This window comes from Prionailurus viverrinus, chromosome A2 (assembly GCF_022837055.1).
Source record: "Prionailurus viverrinus isolate Anna chromosome A2, UM_Priviv_1.0, whole genome shotgun sequence".
Taxonomy (NCBI): Eukaryota; Metazoa; Chordata; class Mammalia; order Carnivora; family Felidae; genus Prionailurus; species Prionailurus viverrinus.
Window position 1 is genome coordinate 150,482,085 of NC_062562.1, and position 23,128 is coordinate 150,505,212.

General features: G+C 39.1%; 1 protein-coding gene across 2 annotated transcripts in view; it reads left to right on the plus strand.

The window, feature by feature from the left end:
• LRGUK (leucine rich repeats and guanylate kinase domain containing) overlaps positions 1-9,222 on the plus strand; it is a 107,233-nt gene extending 98,011 nt beyond the window's left edge. For both annotated transcript variants that reach the window (XM_047848869.1, XM_047848870.1), the window contains 2 exons: positions 4,984-5,135; positions 8,962-9,222. In XM_047848869.1, coding sequence (XP_047704825.1) covers positions 4,984-5,135; positions 8,962-9,107 — 298 coding nt within the window. In that variant the 3' untranslated portion in view covers positions 9,108-9,222. The remainder of the gene's footprint in view (positions 1-4,983; positions 5,136-8,961) is intronic.
• Positions 9,223-23,128: the final 13,906 nt, after the last annotated feature.

Here is a 23,128-nt window from a genome sequence, read left to right on the forward strand (position 1 = left end):
GGACCAGTATCGTCACATTCTGGTAAGGGTCCTCTTCCTGGTTTGCAGATGGCCACCGTCTTGCCTCTTCCTTACGTGGTGGAGAGCAGAGAGAGGAAGCAAGAGCTCTTGTGTCTCTTCTTATAAGGGCTCTGATCCAATTCCTCACAAACTCCGGCAGGTCCCACCCCCACCCCACCCCAATATCATCTTATTGGCATTAGGATTTCAACATTTGAATTAAAGGGAGGGGAGTGGACACGTTCAGACCATGACAGAGAGAGAAAAAGAGTACTTAACAGGCTGCACTGGGCTTATTCATCGTCTGTCCCCCAGGTGAAAAGGGTGGGTCAGGCCTACCCTCAAGTCTGAATGTTCACTTGTGGTAATAGACGTTGTCTTTCAACTCTGATATTTCTTTATACTTCTTTTACATCTGTCTTTCAAAGCATTTTCATTTAATGCTTTCTTTGATACAAAGGAAGAGTAATTGTTGAGAGACAGAACTTGCTCTGTAACCCCCCCCCCCTTTTTTTTTCAAAAAAAGGTTTACTTGTGTTTAAGTAAGCTCCATGGCCAACATGGAGCCCAGCATGGAGCCCAATGTGGGGCTTGAACTTACAACCCTGTAAGTTGAACTTACAACTCAAGACCTGAGCTGAGATCAAGAGTCGGACGCTTAACCAACTGAGCCACCCAGGTGCCCCTGGTGTGTGCTTTAAATGCACACGTACTCTTTTTCAAAAATAAGAGACCAAAACATGTGTTATGGGTTGAATTGTGTCCTGCCTCCCACCAAATTTACCTGCTGGATTCCTAACCCCCTCAGAATGTGACCTTACTTGGAAATATGGTTGTTGAAGATGTAATTAGTTAAGATAAGGTCATACTAGAGTAAGATAGACCCCTAATGCAATACGGCCACATAAAAAGGAGAAATTTGGACACAGACATACACACAGAAGAGTGCTTGGGTGATGTAGAAGCCCAGGAACACCAGATTGCCAGAAAACCACCAGAAGCTAGAAGAAAGGCCTAGAATTCTTTGTCACAGCCCTCAGAAGGAACCAGTCCTATTGCTACCTTGATCTTGAGACTTTTAGACTCCAGGACTGTGAGACAATGCATTTCAGCCACTCAGTTCACAGTATGTTGTTACAACAGCCCTAACAAACTAATATGATATGTATTAAAAATCCATGTGATGTGTTTCTTGATATTTTCTTTCTGTGCTTCCTTCAACATACTACATTTGTATTACTTTAGTGATTTGGCCATAAGATCTATGGATTATTGTGTTTTTTCCTAAAAGAAGGAAGAATATCTTTATGCTTCTATAGTTTGGAATAGAAGATCTAGCCTATAAAACATAAATGCATCTAACATTGTATTTAGGAGAACAATACTCAGTTTATTATACTTCTAGACAGAAGCGCCCAAACAGGGTTAATAATGGCACTTGCCCACTGCAAGAGGAAAGAATTGCTCAGTCACTGGGAAATCCAAAAGTATTGATCTCAATTCTTTAGGGAGTGCTTCTTAGATAAGCTCAGTTACCTTATGTGGGAGCAAGAGATTGGAAAACAAAGTCTTGTAGGAGCATGGGTATCTACCTGAAGGGGGACTAGTATTCTGTGAAGGGATTCCAAAAACTGTTGTCTAACAAAAAAAGACAAACCCAAGAACTCGGTCCAAGCTGATAAGAGGGACCTGCTCCTTCAAACAAAGAGTTCAGCTTTTCCATCTGTTGATAACAAGTACCCAACACTTCTAAGCAGAACTCTGGCTGCAGGTACATTGCTCCGTCCTGGACTGTCTCTGCCTGGGAACGTTGGGGCCATCTAGCCCCAGCTGTGGTTTGAAAGGTTAAGCAGAAGGCAGGTGTCTGTGCCCAGGGTGGGAAAGCTGATTCTGGATTCCAGCCGTGGACTACCACCCAAGTGCTACAGCCTCTGCTTGCCATTCAAACATAACACAGACAGCATGAGTGTCCTCACATTGGATGTGTCCCTCAGTATGCCTACGTCACCCACTACATTTCCTCCTGGGTCAAGGACACACCCAGGCAACTAATTGGACTGCGCTTCCTAGGAAGGGGGCCTTGAACTCCTGGGGACACCTCATTAAAACTCGCTTCTACACTTTTGATCTCTGCTACCATCATAATATCACCCTGGTAGACAGAGACACCCTCATTAAATGACAAGCTTTGTCCTGAATAGACCCAATTTGCGTCAGCCTTTGCTACTGCCAGATGTGAACGTAAGTTAAATGTGACGTGTGAATGAGTGGAGGTCACCCTGAATTTGACATTTGATCCTAGAAATGTACTTCTGTGCTAAGAGAGTAGTTATCACATTGGAACTGCAGAGAAGAAAGCATAATCATGGCCAACTACCAGGCTCTGCAGTGAATAATTACCTACTAGTTTTCAACATCTTATTTATTTATTTTTTAGGGTTTTTTCTAAAGTTTATTTTATTTTGAGAGAGAGAGAGAGAGAGAGAGAGTGTGTGTGTGTGTGTGTGTGTGTGTGTGTGTGAGCATGAGCTGGGGAGGGGCAGAGAGAGGGAGAGAGAGAGAATCCCAAGCAGGCTTATGCTTTCGGCATGGAGATCGACCCAGGGCTTGAACCCACAAACCATGAACTCGTGACCTGAGCCGAAATCAAGAGTCTGAAGCTTAACCGACTGAGCCATCCAGGCTCCCCTCAACATTTTAAATTGTTCTTTGGCTAAATCATAAAAATACAAAACTATGAATACAAAACTTCATCTCATTAACATTGGCAGTGAAACCTAGAGCTCAAATGACAGTTGAGGAGGTGGGGTGGAAAGTTAATATGCATCATCTGTCGTTGATGGAACAAGAAAATGGGGATTTTAAATTCAGTACATGGAGATGTAGTTCTGACAGACGGGAGAAGTGAAAATAGTGATAGAGCTATTTGGGGGGAAAATAGGGGAAGTGTTAGTAAGTGAGCTGAATCCTTTCCGATCATAGCAGAAATCCATATCTGCCAAAGATAAGCTTAAAACCCGTAAGTCAAAAGAGGTCAGTAACATTTAGCAATAAGATTATTGTCAGAATATCTAAAAACAGACATGGTTAGAAATGGTTGGCTCTCAGGAGAGTAAAAGTGATATCGGGAGAGGTAAGGCTTGGATTGTCGCTTTTTATTATAAGTCCTTCTATATGATATCACTTAGTTTTAATTATATGAATATACAGTTGACCCATGAACAACACAGGTTTGAACTACATGGGCCCATTTATATATGGATTATTTGCAGTACAGTATACTGCACTGTAAATGTGTTTTTCTTACTAGTTTCTTTTTAATTTTTTTCAATATTTATTTTTAAGAGAGAACGTGAGCAAGGGAGAGGTAGAAAGAGAGGGAGACACAGAATTTGAAGCGGGCTTCAGGCTCCGAGCTGTCATCACAGAGCCGGACGTGGGGCTTGAACTCACAGACCGCGGATCACGACCTGAGCCGAAGTCGGACGTTTAACCGACCGAGCCATCCCGGGCGCCCCATAATTTTCTTTCTTTTTTTTTTTTTTTTTAAATTTTTTTTTCAACGTTTTTATTTTTGGGACAGAGAGAGACAGAGCATGAATGGGGAGGGGCAGAGAGAGAGGGAGACACAGAATCGGAAACAGGCTCCAGGCTCTGAGCCATCAGCCCAGAGCCCGACGCGGGGCTCGAACTCACGGACCGCCAGATCGTGACCTGGCTGAAGTCGGACGCTTAACCGACTGCGCCACCCAGGCGCCCCACCCCATAATTTTCTTGATAACCTTTACTCTATGTTCCTTTATCGGAAGAGTAAGAACGCAGTTCATAATACATAAAAACTACAAATTATGTGCTCATCAACTGTTGGTGTTATCAGTAAGGTTTCCAGTCAACAGTAAGCTGTGAGTAGTTAAGTTTTTGTGGCGTTAAAAGTTATGCATGGATTTTCGACTGCACTGAGGGTCAGCACCCCTAACCCTCACATTGTTCAAGGGTCAACTGTAGTAAGTTGCTTAAAATGTTAAGGAAACGTGTTTGGAGAAATAAGAAAAAATATGAGGACAAGATGAGTACGTTTTGACTTTATAAACATTTCAAGTTTCTCTAAGTCCAAAACACACGTAAAAGGGAAAGAGCAAACTCTTTAAAATATAACACAAGCGTTAACATTCAATCTGTAGAATTCACGCAAATCGATATGGCAAACAGGAAGATAGATCCTCCAAAGATCAATGAGGAGAAGACAGTTTACAAATGACAGGAGACAAGCCAATTCACAAATGGATAAATTTTAAAATTCAGAAAGACTGGTGAATCTTGGTGGGAACAAAGCAGCAAAGCCCAGCTACGTCCCAGTGCTCTGCATGTTGAGCCCCTTCCCTCCCCTCCATGGACCTGCCTCCCCTGGGAGGAAGCCGAGAAGCAGGTGAACCCCAAAGGGGGGTAACCTGGTGGCAGGATGGGCACTGGCCCAAAGACAGGAACATCGGACACCCCAATCCCACCCAACCTTATCCCGGAAAGGGCAACAAAATCACAACCCCCCCAAAACTAGCATTGGGTGTGCCCATTGCGTGATCCAGATCCGGCCCCCCTAATACACTTTCATTTCCTCTATCCTTGAAGTAGCGGGAGCCGCCGTATACAAACTGCACTTGATTCCGAAGCCCTAGGAATTAGTATCTGTGTCTTGCTCATCTTGTGAACACCCCAGCATCCATCACGATGCCTTGCTCTTAACAGGTGTTCGGTTATGTTTGTAGATTGTAGGAGAAGTTTATGCTAATACGCACAGTGTTTCCTCTGTCCGCTGCCATCTAGTTCCTCCTACTACAGATACCGCTGAAAACTTTAGCTCGACAGGGATGTGCACCGACTACTGAAAGGACCCAGTAACGGTAACCCAGTGAAGCCACAGGCATAGACTGTCTGGCCCTTGGTAGTTTCTCATCTCAAAGGTATCATTCACTTTTCATTTTTCAGTGGCAAGGAGTCCCACATCATCAAGAGCTATTCTACATTATTTCATGCCTCTCCGTGGTCCAAAAAAATGTCTTTTCAGCCTCCAGAGGGCAGCATTTGTTCATACGTAGGATCAGGAATAAGCGAGAGTGAGGCAGATGAGACCCTAAAAGGTATGAGTCATTTTACATATGGTTCTCATAGAAATATTAATGTTATAATTATATCTGTTTCCCATTGTCTCCTGCTTTTTTTTTTTAATTAAATGAGTGTTTTAAGCCAGAATCTCTCCTCTGAGGTGGACGGGGTTTTTGTCTCCCATTGTTAGAGATGAGAAACAAAGTTCAGAAAGGTCGGGAATATGTCCAGGGTCACTTACTTAGGCTACTCAGAATGGGCTTAGAATACACTGCCTGCAAGGGTCTTCTGGGGCCAAGGGGCCTGTGCTCTCTGCGGCAGGGCTTTGGTGACTTAGGCCCCTTTCAGTGAAGGTGAAGAAAAACCTGGAAGATTTCAGATTGCTGGCCCATCTCCTGCTCTGGGAACCTGGCAGAATCCTGATGGTTTTAGATTTTAAGGCTCTGGCCTACCCACATCACCCCGTCTGTGCCCCTTGTTCCTCAACACACATGTGAACGGGTATCTCCAGGCACCAACAAGATGGGCATTGCCTTTTTGTCTGTGGGCATAGCAATGTTCATGAATGACAGCGAGTAAAGACCCTGAACAGTGCGAGGAGACTGAAGGGCTAGAGGGGATGTGAAAAAGGGAGAGAGTAACCCAGTGTTGGGATAGAAGGCTATACTCTGTGAGTAGCGGATAGGGCGGTGAGTACACTGGGGGATTCTGGAGGACCTGCAAGCTGGCACGGGGCCGCCATTTGTAGCCTGGGGTAGGTAGCCAAGTTCTGCCTGAGCCCAGAAGAAAGCCCTCTGGATGTGGTGTGAGAAAGAAGTAAAGTGCTAGATACCAGGCATTATGATTATAACGTTGTACACACACGAGCAGAAGATTGTGGTAATTTTCTGCAGGATGGTTTCTGGAGATTTCTTTTGTTCCTTTGAACGGGCCATGTTTTCCTCTTTCTTTATGTGCCATGTGATCTTCGGTTGAAAACTGAGCATTTGAAAAAACAGCCACCTCTCCAACTCTGCACCTTGCACTGAGGGCCGGAGAAGACCGTCACTAATTATTAGCAGGGGGTGTTCTGAGCCCGGGGTCAGCCCAGTGTGAAGGCTTATGGTCTTTCCGGTCCTTTTCCGGGCATGTACCTTTCCCAGACCACTGTGTGTACTTTTTTTCCAATTCTCCGCTGTACACAGGTACTGTTTCAAGTCTTAATTTCCCTAATAGTCTCACCCCAGCTTCTTCTTGGGGCCTAATGAAGACGTTCTATTACATTCTTCAAGTAGTAATTTCTTACGCTAGGCGAACGTGGGTCTGTCTTCCCCACGACCACCTTGTGGGTTTTCACTAGCCATGCCCACTGCTTCCTGTGGCTTCACCTGTGTGAGATCCCAGCTGTGCCACTTTTGGCCCTCTGAAACCCGAGTTAGGTGACCCAGACAGGTCAGAACATTGCTCTACTCTCTCTTTTTCGCAGGAGGAGGGTGGGACAAAGGTGAATTAAAACAAACAGACCAACCTTGAAATTTCCTACTGAGGTGTGTGTGTGTGTGTGTGTGTGTGTGTGTGTGTGTGTGTGTTGGGTGGGGGCAGGCAGAGAGAAAGAGAGAGGGAGAGAGAGAATCCCAAGCAGGCTCTGTGGTGTCAACATGGAACCCAAGTCGGAGCAGAATCCCACAAAACTTGAGATCATGACCTGAGCTGAAAGTAAGAGTCAGACACTTAACCGAATAAGCCACCTAGGTGCCCGCCTCCTGCTTTTAATGCGGCTTTTTTCTTGATTGGGCATTCACTTGCTTGCTACGGCTCTTCCACTGATTTCCAGAGCTCTTACAGAGTTGTTTTCGTTCGTCTTGTCGGTCAGTGTTTGCATGGGGGAACAAGGGCCTGGAGCTTTCCCGTCTGCCATCTTGCCATTGTCTCTCTGGGGTGGTTTTCTTAGCAATACATCACACGACTGGTTCTGGGTCACTTAAGCTCTCATATCTTTTCCACACGAACTGCCAAACCAGGTTTCCTTCATCTAATCTATCTATCTAATCTATTTTTTTCTTACGTGGATGCAACTTTTATTTTCATCTTTTTATAATCTTGGTCTCAGTCCCACATTTTAGTTTAATTCGATCATTTTGGATATTGATTCATCTTCCATATTTATTACTTTATGGGTTTCTGTAAAACCAGCATGTTTGCTATCTATGCCTTTGTCATAGTCACTGTCAACAATAGGATCCAGGACTTGGCCAAGGATAGTGCCCTGTGACAAGTGTCTGGAGACTCAATTCTACTTGGCATGTGATTCCTAATCATATCTCTCTAGTGTCTTTATGTGAGAAACTTTGATATATGCCTTGCAGAAATTAAGACAGACTATCTCAGTGGTGTTTTCTAACTCAGAGGTCAGCAAGTTTTCTGTAAAGGATCAGACTTTTCTGCAAGTACTAAACCCTCCCGTTGTGGTGTGAGAGCAGCCATGGACAGTATGGACCAAACTAATGGTCATGGGCTGGGTTCCAATAACTTTATTTGCTAAAACACACTGCAGACCTATGGGCTATAAATATATTGACCCCTGCCCAAGTAAAAGGGAAATTAAGTTAATTTGAAATAATTTTTTTTTTTTTGCAAATCCCTTCCAACACTTACCACTCACTCTGGTATTCTCTAAATGCACCAACCATTTCTTGCATAAACTTGAATTTGCTTAAGGTTTGAAGTCAAGTGTACTGGTTTATAAATCCTGGTTCCCATTTTAAAAATGGCAATGTTATTTGTCTCCAGTACTTTTCTCACTGTTCGTGCATTCTTTGAGACCAAACACTCCAAAAGCACTTCTGGAGTTATTTCAGCACCGTGGGATACAACTTACCTGCGTGTAGAAGTGTGAACTGATTTAGAAAGGAGGCTTCTTCTACTGTCTTCTTTCTTCTTCAGGGCCTTTCTTCTCTTAAGATGTTTTTGTCACCCTTTCCAGTTTAAAAAAATACCTCCACGTAGGCAGAGAGGGGGCAGCGGTATGTGGGGAAGAAGAAGAAACAGCAAACAAGGAGAGAGGTTTCCGGGTTTTTTTTTTTTTGGGGTTTTTTTTTTTTTTTTTTTTTTTGGTCCTCTGCTAACATAATATCTCAGGGAGCATGCCATTCTTGCTCTGAATATACCTTAAAAAGGCCCATTTCCCTTCAGTGATTCAGATTGCTTCCATATGCCCCCTAGATAGTCTTTCTGATCTTTTGGTATAGATCACACCATTTTTCTCACTCTGTAGAATACCGTGCTTCCCTTTCTCAATCCCCACTATGCTGCTTCTCCCCAGTGAAAATTCGACTTCCTCAGCCAGCAGCTGCCATGCTCAACCTTCAGTCTCTATCTTCCAAAGTCCTCTTGCTTCCCACAGTGTCCAATGGAACCTAGCTCCGTGGCCCATCCTTGCTGTCTTCATCCTTGGTGAACAGACCAACCTTAGAGCACAGTATATGAGATTTTACTAGGAAGGACTTCAGGGTATATAGGTGCATGTCTGCATTTGTATGTCTGTGCCAAGTCTGGTTAAGAATGATTGTAAAAGAATATGATGCCAGGCAGTGTTACAGAGGGTATGAGCAGGATACAAGAGTAGCATAGGAATTACTTACTTTTGCAACCTTCTGATCATTGGGCAAGTCTACACAACCCCAGTCTCGTCTAACCATGCACAGGGTATATGTTAAAACTCTGATTTTTTATTGCTTGGATATCATTTGTTCCCTGTAGTTTGTTTTGAATTAACTCTAAACAACATTGTGGTGCTTACAACATTGCAATGTTTATTTTCTTTTGTTTAGTGTACCAAGAGGTTAACTACATGTACTGTCTTTTTTTCTTAATGTTTTACAGTTCTACGTAAACAGTCATTTCCACATGAAAAAGTGTCTGTCAAACACAGAAGACACATGATGACTTCAGTTGTCAGTCAACCAGGTCTCAACACCAAACTCATCCTCCCTCCAATCCCTCAGGGCTGCAAGTGGACCAATGGTTGACATTTGATCTTAACACGTAAAACTTGTTCTGATCATGTCCCATCCCTTTGTCTTACCTGGCCATGGATCCTGTTTCCCACTCAACCAATTACCTACAAAAGAATGTTCTGTAGGCCTTAATTCTCTCAATCAATTTCTTTTGTGATTCTCTGAGTAGTGTCTTTTTTTTTCATGTAAATTATTCTTAGCTTTTAGAAATGTGATTTCAGTTTTTCTCGTAAGCTGTTAATGATTTCTCCAGCTGCTTCCTGCTCTGAAACATCAGGTGGCAAAATCTCCCAAGATCTCTGCATTGCTATGTACATAGTGATTTTTGGATATATCCAACTGGGATTCTGCTTTTGAAATTTCAATGCGCCCATTTAGAACATTAGTGTATACTCTAGGGGGACTGAAATATTTTGTTCTTCTGATTATGGAAGTGTTGTAGAGTTCCATTTAACTTGTGACCAATAGGATATCGACTGCATCTCTCAAAGGGAATTAATTCATGTCTTTTTCATGGTTCATGGTTCATGACTTGCTTTAGCAATATGAAGGAATAAGAACTATCATATATTTATTTTAGTTCACCCTTTCCTGACTCTGATTATGTGCTTCTCGTCATTAGACATATTTCTAAACAATTTTCATCATCTGTATAGTTTCACTACCTACTGTTTGCAGCGAAAAGAAAGAAAGGAAAAAAAAAGAAAAACAACAACAAAAAAACACTGGGTACTTATAGATAAGGCTAGTATTCAGCTGATATGTGCCAGTGAGATTATCCTGGTTCATAAAACATTGAAACACATCTTTGGATTGGTATATTGTCTCCTCTCTGAATCCTCTGTACATGATGATTCATGGGAACAGGAGCTTTCATATAGTACTATACTAATTGTTACATACTTAAGATACCAAAACCCCTCTAATGACTTCCCTTTTAAAAATATCAAAACCCCTTTTAATAACCCTTTCTCCCATTATCACATTTGGATGTGACATGATTTGCTATTGGCATCTGTCTTCCACCTAGCCCTAAGCAGTCTCAACAGAAGCCGCTTGAAGTTCTTTTCTTGGGCTTGTCGGGAAGGGACAGGAGTGGGGTGGGAGGGAAGGGCAGAACGTGAAGAAAAGGACAGGCTGAGCAGGAAAAGGGAGTCAATCCTCTCTGAAGAAGTAAGGAGGCAGAGAGTGGGATATTTTAATGTTCACCAGGATCATCTGACCTTTTAAAAAGTTATTATGAAATATTTTAGACATACCAGAAGATATAAAAATAACAGTTCCAATTTCAGACAACATGGAAGAGATGTACTTGTCCCTATTTCTTCCACAAAGTACGGTCAAATCCTAGAAATTGTATCTAAAACAAACATTAGGAGATGGAGAGGTGGATAGAAGAAGGCAGATGAGCTGCGGAGCTTGGGGCGTGAGTAACACACAGTGGTGAGTTCCTTGGGTTTCTTTTTATTTTTTTCTGTTTCCTTTCCTTTTCCTTTTCCTTTTTTTCTTTTTCTTTTTCTTTTTCTTTTTCTTTTCCTTTTCCTTTTCCTTTTCCTTTTCCTTTTCCTTTTCCTTTTCCTTTTCCTTTTTCTTTTTCTTTTTCTTTTTCTTTTTCTTTTTCTTTTTCTTTTTCTTTTTCTTTTTCTTTTTCTTTTCTTTTTTTAGCTCAAATATCCTGAACTGGGTACTGGAGAAGCTACGGTCCCAAAACATTAATGGTAAAGACAACAAAAGCTCCAGCAAAAAGTTTCCGCTCTCTAGCTAAAGGACTAGGACACAGGCAGCCTAGCAAGATAGAAAACTTTTAGACAGTAACTGCCTATTTTAGTCTAACACCGTGGATAAAACTGTGGCCCCACCCTTACTCCCTACCCTGTAAGCAAAGGCTTCTCTGGCTATAATGAGGCTCCTCTCCTCCCTGCTGCGATAATGTCAGAGAAGTTCTTTTGGGCAGCCAGCCCTTGCATGACTACCCAATATTCATGAGAGCCACCTCCCACAGTGTCATTGAAGGTCATATAGGGGCCTGGACTTCCATTCCCTACATTGTAGTAATGAGGCACTTCTTTCCCTTCCCAGGAGGATAGTATCAGAGAAGGTCCTGTGGATATCCAGGACTTTTACCACTGATCTGTCTTCTTGCACCATCAGTGGAGGAGGCTATGTGGAGAACAGTAAAGAGTGCCCTCCTCCTCTAAGCCAAGGTGGTGTCACTGGAGGCCTAGTGGGGACCCTAAACTTCTACCCCCCCCCAGTATCAATAAGGCATAATTCCCCCTTTTCCACCCTAAGTGTCAAGAGAGGCCAAGTAGAGAGTTTAGACTTCCACGTCCACTTGGCAGGAATGAGTCATGGTGTCAGAGAAGGTCTGCTGAGACAGATTTAAATAGGATCCAGACTCTCATAACATACTGTCCCAAATGTCCAAGAATCAAGAAAACTTCAACCTGAATGAGAAAAGAGAATCAACATATGTGAATGCCAAGGTGAAACAGACGCTGGAATGATCTGGTGAATTTTCAAGCAGCTACCATGTAACTGCTTCAAGAAGGAAGCACTTATAAACATTGGAAAAAATGAAAAAGACTATTTCAGCAAAGAAATAGAAAATCTTAACAAATAAATGGAAGGTATAAAGAAGAACCAAATGGAAATTTTATACCTGAACAACACAGTAACTCACCGGATGGACTCAACAGTAAAATTGAAAGGATGGAGGTGGAAAACATTCAGTGAACTTGAAGACAGAGCAATTGAAGTTACCTGATCTGCACAACAGGAAGAAAATAAACTAAAAGATACAATGAACCCCAGGGACCTGTAGGACTACATGAAAAGATCTAATGTTTATGTCATTAGAGATCCAGGAGCAAAAAAGAGTATGGGGCTAAAAAAGTATTCAAACAAATAATGACTGAAAATTCCCCAAATTTGGCAAGAGCTAAAAATCTACAAATTCTAGAAGATGATGAAACCCAGACAGGATAAACCCAAATAAATTTGCAACAAGGCACATCATAATAAAACTTTTAAAAACTAAGGACAAAGGAAAATATCTTAAAGCAATGAGAGAGAAAACATATCTTACTTATAGGGAAATAACAAGTCAAATAATAGTGGATTTCTCATTAGAAATCATGGTACCACGAGAAACCATGGAAGTGGATCAACATTTGCTAGTGCTAAAAGGGAAAAACCCATCAATCTAAAATTCTATATTTAGTGAAAATGTCCTTTAGGAATGAAAGAGAAATCAAGACATTCTCAGGTGAAGAAAAATGAAGAGACTATGTTGCCAGCAGACCTAAAAGAAAAGCTAAAGAAAATTCTTGAAACAATGAAAATAATAAAAGGAAAGTTGGAACACCAGGAAGGAAAAAGGAACAATAGAAAAAGTAAAAATAAGGATAGATGCAATAGAAGTTTCTTCTCATCTTGAGTATTCTAAATTAGGTTTGATGATTGAGGAAAAATGATAAATCTGATGTGGTTCCCAGTATATGTAGAAGTTATGTGTAATTTAAGGCAACTATAAACAGGAGTAAAGGGACCTATGGAGGTAAGCATTCTACATTTCTCTGGAAGTCTTAAAATGTTAACACTGATAGACTGTGTAAGTCATATGAATAATGTAATACTTAATACTTACCTAATAAAGCTACTTTGTGAGTTACATTCAAGAAGCACCATAGATAAATAAAATGGAATTTAAGACATTTTAGTAACACAAAGGTAGGAAAAAGAAAATAGAGAACCAAAAACAAAAAACCAAAAGCAGCCTTAAGCCCTTATATAATAACAATTAACTTTAGAGTAAATGGTCTAAATAAACCAGTTAAAGGTAGAGATTGACAGACTAGATTTAAAAAAACATCACCCCATTATATGCTATACAAAAAACTCACTTGAAACTTAACAAGGTAAGTCAGTCAAAAGTAAAAGGATGTTTGTGTATATCATGCAAGTATTAATCAGAAGGAAGCAGGAGTGCTGGTATTAGTATCACATAAAGTAGGCTTCAGAGCAAAGATTTCTACCAGAGACAGAGAGGTCTATTACCTAACAATGAGAGAAACCTTAACAAACTTAAAGAATTGAAATCCTACAACGTATGTTCTCTGATCACAATAGAATCAAACTAGAATAAGAGAAAGATAACAGAAAAATCTCCCACATCTGGAAACTAAACAGCATACTCCTTTTTAACCCGTGGGTCTATGAGAACCTCTCAAGGAAATTTAAAACTGCCTCAAACTAAATGAAAATATACCATATCAAGATGTGTGGGATGCAGCTAAGACAGTGCTGAAAGGGAAATTGATGACACTGAATGCATACATTAGAAAAGAGGAAGATTTTCAAATCAAGGATATCCTACCTCAAGAATCTAGAAAAAGAGCAAAATAAACCCAAAGTAAGCAGGAGAAAATAATGAAAATAAGAGCGGAAATAATTGAAAATGAAAGCAGAAAACAATAGAGAAAAATTAGTAAAATTAAAAGGTGGTTCTTTGAAAAGATTAGTAAAATTGACAGCCCCACTCTTGTCAAACTGACAAAACACACACACACACACACACACACACACACACACACACACACAGATTACCAATATTGGAAGTAAAATGGGATGAAACCACAGACTTTGCAGACATCAAAAGGATAATACTACAAACAACTCTACAAACATAAATTTGGCAACTTAAATGAAACAGACCAATTCCTCAAACCACAGCTCACACACTAGGAGATAGATTATTTGAATAACCCTAAAAATACATTAAAGAAATTGAAGAATTAATCTGAATTGAGGAATTATAATTAAATTTTGAAAGAGAAATCTCCAGGCTTCATTGGAGATGGGTTTCATTGGAGAATTCTACCAAATATTTACAGAAGAATTCATACAAATTCTTTGCAGTCTTTTCTAGAAAAAAGAAAAGGAAGGGAGGCTTCCAACTTATCTTATGAGGCTATTATTACCCTGGTACCAAATCAGACAGGCAGTACAAAGAAAGAAAACCACAGACTAATATTCATGAATATAGATGAAAAAATCCTTAACAAAATATTAGCAAATAAAATTCAGCAATTCATAAAAGGAATGATACACCGTGACCAAGTGGGGTTTATCCCAAGAATGCAAGCTTGGTTCAGTAGTTGAAAGCAACCAATGGAATCTACTGTAATAAGAGGCTAAATGAGAAAAATCAAATTTCACGAAGTCTAGCACCTTCTTATGGTAAAAATCTAGAAATCAAGGAGGCCTTCCTCAACTTGATAAAGACTTTTGCACATATGTATCTATCCTGAACAATATATACTTTTGTTCACTAAGATTTTACACTTCATATTATACTGTATATATTCAGCAATTACCTTTTTACTCAACATTATATGTGTGGAATTAATCCATGTAGATTGTATTGTTTTCGTTTTAATTTTTTTCTGACTGTTGTATAATATCCCACTGTAAGACTACGCCAATTTATCCATTTCCCTGTTAATGCTAAATTTGCTTCCTTTTCTTTTTTTCCCCCGTATTACAAAAGATGCTGCTAAAAACATTCTTGTCTAGGAGGTGAGTTGCTGAATGATGGCATGCAAATCTTTAACTTTACCAGATACTCCCATGTTGGTTACTCTAATGCACCTTCCCCAACATCTAAGAGAGTTCCTATTTTCCTGCATCTTCACTAGTAAGTAGAATTTACAGTCTTTTTATTGCTAGTCCATTGACTGTTAATGTCAAGTCATTTTTGTATATAATTTGAATTTCTCCAATTACTAATGAAGTTGAACATTTTTTGTAAGTTTAGTGGCCCCATATGGCTCCTCTTCTGTGAATTGCCTATTTATGTTTTGCCTGTTTTAAATTGGATTACTATATTTTTCTTATCAATTTACAAGATTTATTTCAGAATTCTGGTTATTCATTCTCTGTTAACTATGTGTATTACAGGTGTCTTTTTCCAAAGCTATGTCTTGTCTTTTCATTTTAAAATAGTATCTTTTAATGAATAAAGGTTTTTAATATGGTTGAATTTGTCAGTGTTTTTCTATATGGCTTGCATGTTTAATTTTTATATCTTATGGATTCATTCCCAATCCCATAGTCATAATCTCCCAGATATTCTTCTAAATTCTTTTTGTTTTAATTTTGCTTTTCCCATTTAGGTCTATACTTTCCATGGAGTGGATTTTTGTGTATGATATGAGGTAGGATTGAATTTTTTTTTTCCCAGTTGTCCCATCCCTTTTTCTCTCTAATATGTAAAACCATTTCTTTCATATATTGTTTTCATAAATGCTTGGGTCTCTTTTTGGGCTCTCTGCTCTAACTTACTCTTGTATTTACTATATATTTGTAATAAGGCTTACAACATGGTAGGACAATAAGAATATTCATATTCTTTAAAATTATCTTGGCTGTTCTTTGCATTTTGCTTTTCCAAGTAATTTTAGAATTTGTTTTTCAAAGTCTGCAAATGCCCTGGCTTGGAGTTGATTACACTTCATTCATAAATTTGAGGAAGCTTGTCTTCTTTATGATATTGGATATCTCTGTCTATAAACATGCTCCATTTGTGTAGGTTTTCTTTAATTTCTTTAAGTTGTATCATTTTCTCTTTAAAGGACACATGTATCTTTAGTGAGATTGAGATTTATTCCTAGGTACCTTTTTTTTTTCTGGTTATTGTAATTCGAATATCCTTTGATTATATTTTCTGTGAACGGTGTATAGAAATCATGGGTATTTATTCTAACAACACTTTCGCAGATTATTTCAGGATTTCCATCCACATAGCATCATCAAAAATGACGTTTGTCCCCCCTTTCTTTCTATTCCTATTGTTATTCTCTTCTTTCTTTTTCTTTTTTCTTCTAAAAAACTGCACTGGAGAGGGTCTTCAATACAATGTTGAATACAAGACAGTGATAGTGAGCATTCTAATCTCACTTCTGGTTTTAAAATATATATATTTCTAATGTTTCACAATTAAGTATGAGATTTGCTTTAGATTTTTGGCAGATAAACTTTTTTGGAAAAAATGTTTCATTTAATTCCTCATTTAATTCCTGGTTTACTATGAATTTTACCATGAAGAAGTATAGAAAAGAAGTTTTCTTTTTAGAGTATAAAAAATGAGATATGTATTAATTTAATGATATTAATTATTCAAACCATTTAATGATTTAATAATTTAATGATATTAATTATTCAAACCATTTATTTCCTTTTAGTTTTTTTCTACTCCTACTGAGATGTTAAAAAAAAAAAACAACCTACAGTGATTGGGTTTCTGTCGCTTCCTTCCCTCCCTCCTTCCCTTCCTGGATTACCTGCTGACTATAAAAAAAAAAATTAGTGGTACATAAAAGAAATGCTTATAGAAGCATCAAAAGTAAGATCCCACAAATAAAAAAACAATCAGAATATATATATTATAATCAAAGTAAGAAGTCAGGATAAAAATCATTAAATGATACATAAAACACCCTTTACATTAAACCAGGTGCATCCCATTACTAAGATATAACAGTCAGGAGTCCTTATGAACTGAATCACATAACATCAAAGTATATAAAGCAGAAAGTGTTAGAAATGTAAGTTATTTTCTATCTGAATCAAACCATTATCATCTTAAAGCAGGAGCGCCTGTTTGGGATTCTTGTGATGAGTAAACTAGATAATGTGTAGTGAGTAAGAATATCTCAGACCATAAACTTTTCATTTTAAGCCCACATCCAAAGCGAAAGAAATTTTATTTTATTCTCAGTCAGATCAGAACACTGTCAATCACTTCCATTTCTCCTCTTTTGCTTTTTTAAAATTTATTTATTTTAAAACATTTTAAACTTTTCTTTAATGTTTTTTAATTTATTTTTGAGACAGCATGAGCACGGGAGGGGCAGAGAGAGAGGCAGACACAGAATCTGAAGCAGGCTCCAGGCTCTGAGCCATCAGCACGGAGCCTGAAGTGGGGCTTGAACCCACAAACTATGAGATAATGAGCTGAAGTCTGACGCTTAACCGACTGAGCCACCCAGGCGCCCCTTTATTTATTTTTTTAACCTGGGATTGCATCCCACTTCCAGACGTTACAGAGTTTCAAGACATGGGAGGAGGCATCTGTTTCCTGCATTAATATGAAAGCCTTGGTTGTTACCTGCTCTCCAGCGTCCATGCCTGTATCTCCTGCTGAAACCCTTCATTCTGGCCGCTCCAGGTATGTCAGCCGTCTTTTTTTATGTAACGTTGTTGTGTTCGTGAAAGCACGTAATAAACCAGCTTCTTCCTTGTGTCATTCCGGGGCTAGAGGATTGTCTCAGGCCTTCTCTGCCTTGACATACACACAGTCTTTTTTTCCTGATGAGCTCCCACCACATGGGGATACTAGAGACTCTGTGGACAGACTACCTGGTACAGCTCATAATGGGAAACCAAACAGTGGGCATAAGTGCCTCGCACTCAAATGAGATTTTTATTACATCCCAGACCCTGAGGTTATATCTCTATATAACTCTATATCTCTATAACTCTACACCATGGTCTGCTTACTCGCCATAAGCTTGAAAACCTCTCATGCCCAGGCTCCATCTCAAGTCATTTAAATAAGGATTTGTGGGTATGGAAACTCAGGCATTGTTTTTTTGTTTTTTGTTTTTTTTAGTCCCCAGAGTGGTTCTAAGGTGGAGCCAGATTTCAGAACCACTGCTCCTAGAGTGATAATTTCTAGAATGACTGAGGAGTAAGGTGGGGGAGGGTGCTTTCTGGAATGATTTTCTCAAAAGTTTTTATTTGCCTTCATCCATTTACGAGTGACTGTTTTACCACACTCTAATTAGTATAAAGTGTGTTATAATTTTTTATCACTACTCATTGGATAATTGCCAAATGATTTGTTATTTGGATTATGTTTAATATTCTTCGTATGGTTATTTTTGGTTAGTATTTCCTTGTTATGAATTATTGTTCATGCCTTTGTTACATTTTTATCCTGAGATGTTAGTGTTTTATATTCTTGTGAGAGCTATGTCTATTAAATATTAACTATTTGGTCTCCATTAATTATCATAAATTCTGTTTTCTAAAAGCATTTCTGTGATGATGGAAAGGCACAGAAATATATACATTGTCCCATATGGTAGCCACTGCTCCATGTGGCTATGGAGTGACTAAGATATGGTTAAAGACCAAAATGTGGCTAGTGTGATTAAGGAACTGAATTTTTAATTTTACTTTTAGTTAATCTAGATGTAAATAACCACATGTGACTAGTGGTTATCATATGGAATAGTACAGTTCAAAAGGGTCTATCATCACATTTTGGGGTTTTATTGGCCTGACAGTTATTTTGAGAGGTTTTTTTCCCTTAGAAGTTGTAGTTTCAGTGAATTATAATGAAGAAATAAAAATATGTTTTATGTTACTATATTTTACAAACTTTATCCATGTTCATTATGCCTTGGCATGTATTCAATTTTTAAAAATCATCAATGAGCCTGGCGGGGGGGGGGGGAGGCAAGATGGCAGAGCAGCATGGAAGTTCTCTGATTCTCTCATCCCTGAAATGCAGCTAGATCAGCATCAAACCATATTGCACACCTAGAAAACTGATCTGAGTATTAACACAATAATCTGCATAACTTGAGCCCCAGAACTTGGCAGGTACATGGCACAGAAATGGGGAGAGAGAGAAACTGCGGAGGGTGGGGAGCAGTATTTGCAGAAGGAGGACAGAGAAGGGGGGAGAGTACAGGAAAAGTACTCCCCCCAAAAGTAGCTGGAGAGAAAGAGTGGAAGCACCCACAAGTGCCTGAACAAGAAAGGGAGAAAGGGGAAAGGAGAGGGTTTCAATATCATTAGGACTCTATAAACAGGGCAGATCATCAGAAAATCCACAGCCCAATACCTGGCAGGGCTCTGGTGGGAGAGGCAAATCCCCAGGAGCTGAAAGTGAGGTCTGAGGGGCCCACTGGCCACACAGGGAGAAGCAGTTCCCCTGCTACCCTGCTAGGAGGGCAGATAGTGGAGGCCCTATGGCCTCCCCACAGGCAAAGCTCCCAGTGGACCCTTGAGAACACGATTGCTGGTATTGGAACAAAAACGCCAGGGTGCAGTGAAACTTAACCTGAGTTGTGTGTTGTGATTTACCCTAATCCCTGAAATTCTGCCACTACACGATCTCATGAACTTATTCTGGGGCAAGCATCCAGCCACAACCTCTGAGCCTCTACAGCAGCGTGATTGCAGGAATGTTCCTGGGGGCAAGCCAGCAGCATCCTGTCCCATCATTGCTCAGCGAGTCCCTTCCCAAGAGGGTTGGAGCGAGCCCAAGTTGCACAGCCCTCAGAAGTGAAGAGTTTGGAAACACAGCCCCATCTGAGATAAAATTCAGAAGGGAGGTGCCACCTGACAGGCTGACTGCTTAGAGGCAGACAGTGTAAAAGTGGGGAGTGGACGGAAGCCAGATAAACAGAAGGGGTGCTTGATTGCTGTGGGAGAGACCACAGAGTTCTGATGCTAGAGACTGAGAAGCTGGGAGAAGCCATTTTCACCTCTACTGCAGATGTGCACACATGCACATGTGCACCACACCCATCTGTCCCAGCAAGCTAAGCAGCACCACCTAATGGAGAACAGAGCCATTACACCACGCCTCATCCACCTGCACCAACCAAGCCCTAGAGGACCACCACAAGTCTCTCCGTCTGCTTAGTGTATAGACTATAAAGTGCTTCATAGTTTGACTTCTAGGGAAAACTGGATGTAATTTCATTCAGATTTCATTCTGTTCACTGGGCCATCTATTTGGGGTTTTTTGTTTGTTTTGTGTTTTTTTTTTTTCTTATTTTTTGATACAGAAAGAGAAAAATTATTTTTACTTTCTTTTTTTATATAAAATTTTTTTAAATGTTTTTACTATATTTTTTATTATTTTTTGGAAATTTATTTTTTATGTTATTTTACCTTCTCCAATTCATTTCATTCTGTTTTATTGTATACATTTTCTTAATTTTTGAATGTTTTCTTACCTTTTTTTCATTTTCTTTTCTTTGCCTTTTTTCTCTATTCAGTTGAACTTCTTCTAACAACCAGACCAAAATATACCTAGGATCTAGGTATTTGATTTGATTTTTTTGTTGTTTTTAATCTTTTTAAATTTCATTTTTTATTTTATTAATTACTTTTCTTCCTCCAAAATGACAAAATGAAGAACTTCTCTCCAAAAGAAAGAACAGAAGAAATGACAGCCAGGGACTTAATCAACACAGATATAAACAAGATGTCTAAACTAGAATTCAGAATCATAATAAGAATACTAGCTAGGGTTTAAAAAAGCATAGAATCCCTTTGTGCAGAAATTTTAAAAAAAGTAAAATCTAGTCAGGACAAAATTAAAAATGGCATAACTGAAATGCAATCTTCAATCAATGCCACAGTGGCAAGGATAGATGAAGCAGAGCAGCAAATCAGTGATATGGAAGACAAAATTATGGTGAATAAAGAATCAGAAAAAAAGAGGGAAACTAAGGCAAAGAGCACAATATAAGAATTAGAGAACTCAGTGACTCATTAAAAAGAGATAACATCCAAAGCATAGGACTACCAGGAGATGAAGAGAAAGGAAAAGGAGTGGAAGGTTTATGTGAGCAAATCATAGTGAAAAACTTTCCTAACCTGGGGAAAGACACAGACATCAAAATCCAAGAAGCACAGAGAACTTCTATTAGATTCACCAAAACCAACCATCAACAAGGCATATCATTGTCAAATTCACAAAATACACAGACAAGGAAAGAATTATGAAAGCAGCAAGAGAAAAAAAGTCCTTAACCTATCAGGGAAGACAGATCAGGTTTGCAGCAGACCTATCCACAGAAACTTGGCCGGCCAGAAAGGAGTGGCAGGACATATTCAATGTGCTGAAATGGAAAAATATGCAGCCAAGAATTCTTTATCCAGCAAGACTGTCATTAAGACTAGAAGGAGAAATAAAGTTTCCCAGACAAAAACTAAAGGAGTTTGTGACCACTAAGTCAGCCCTGCAAGAAATTTTAAGGGGGACTCTCTGAGAGGAGAAAAGATGAAACAAAACAAAAAAGACCAAAAGCAAGGACCAGAGAACACTACCAGAAACTCCAACTCTACAGGCAACACAATGGCAATAAATTCATATCTTTCAATACTCACTGTAAATGTCAATGACCTAAATGTTCCAATCAAAAGGCATAGGTTAACAGAATGGATAATAAAACAAGATCTGTCTATATGCTCTTCATAAGGGACCCATTTTAGACCTAAAGTCACCTTAAGATTGAAAGTAAGGGGATGGAGAACTATCATGCTAATGGTTACCAAAAGAAAGCCGGAGTAGTCATACTTGTATCAGACAATCTAGATTTTAAAATAAAGACTAACAAGAGATGAAAAAGGGCATTATATCATAATTGAGGGGTCTATCCACCAAGAAAATCTAACAGTTATAAACATTTATGCTCCCAACGTGAAACGTCCAAATATATAAATCAATTAATCACAAACATAAAGGAACTCATTGATAATGATACCATAATAGTAGAGGACTTCAACACCCCACTTACAGCAATGGACAGATTATCTAAACAGAAAATCAATAAGGAAACAATGACTTTGAATGACACACTGGACCAGATGGACTTAACAGATATATTCAGAACATTTCATCCTAAAGCAGCAGAATACACATTCTTCTCGAGTGCACATGGAACATTCTCCAGAATAGATCACATACTGGGTCACCAATCAACCCTCAACAGGTTCAAAAAGATCAAGATCATACCATGTGTATTTTTAGATGCTATGAAACTGAAAACCACAAGAAAAAATTTGGAAAAACAACAAACACTTGGAACTTAAAGAATATCCTACTAAAGAATGAATGGGTTAACCAAGAAATTAAAGAGGAAATTAAAAAGTACATGGAAGCCAATGAAGATGATAACACGGCAGCCCAAAACCTCTGGGACACAGCAAAGGCAGTCATAAGAGGGAAGTATATAACAATACAGGCCTTCCTTCAGAAGGAAGAAAGGTCTCAGACACACAACCTAACCTTATACCTTAAAGAACTTGAAAATGAACAGCAAATAAAACCCAAAACCAGAAGACAGGAAATAATAAAGATTAGAGCAGAAATCAATGATATCGAAATAAAACACACACACACACACACACACACACACACACACACACACACACACACAGTAGAACAGACCAATGAAACCAGGAGCTGGTTCTTTGAAAGAATTAAAATCGATAAACCCCTAGCCAGTTTGATGAAAAAGAAAAAGGAAAGGACCCAAATAAATAAAATCAAGAATGAAAGAGGGGAGATCACAACCACCACTGCAGAAATACAAAAATAATAAGAGAATATTATGAGCAACTATATGCCAATAAATTGGGCAATCTGGAAGAAATGGACAAATTCCTAGAAACATATAAACTACCAAAACTGAAACAGGAAGAGATAGAGAATTTTAACAGACCCATAACCAGTAAAGAAATTGAATTAGTAATCAAAAATCTCCCAAAAAAACAAGAGTCCAGGGCCAGATGGCTTTCCAGGGGAATTCTACTAAACATTTAAAAAAGAGTTAACTCCTATTCTTTTGAAACTGTTCTAAAAAATAGAAATGGAAGAAAACTTTCAAACTCATTCTATGAGGCCAGCATTACCTTGATTCCAAAACCAGACAAAGTCCCCACTAAAAAGGAGAACTATAGACCAATTTACCTGATGAGCATGGATGAAAAATTCTCAACAAGATAATAGCCAACCAGATCCAACAATGAATTAAAAGAATTATTCACTGTGATCAATTGGGATTCATACCTGGGATGCATGGCTGGTTCAATATCCACAAATCAATTAGTGTGATACATCACAGTGATAAAAGAAAGGACAAGAACCACATGATCCTCTCAGTAGACACAGAAAGCATTTTACAAAATGCAGCATCCTTTCTTGATAAAACCCTCAAAAA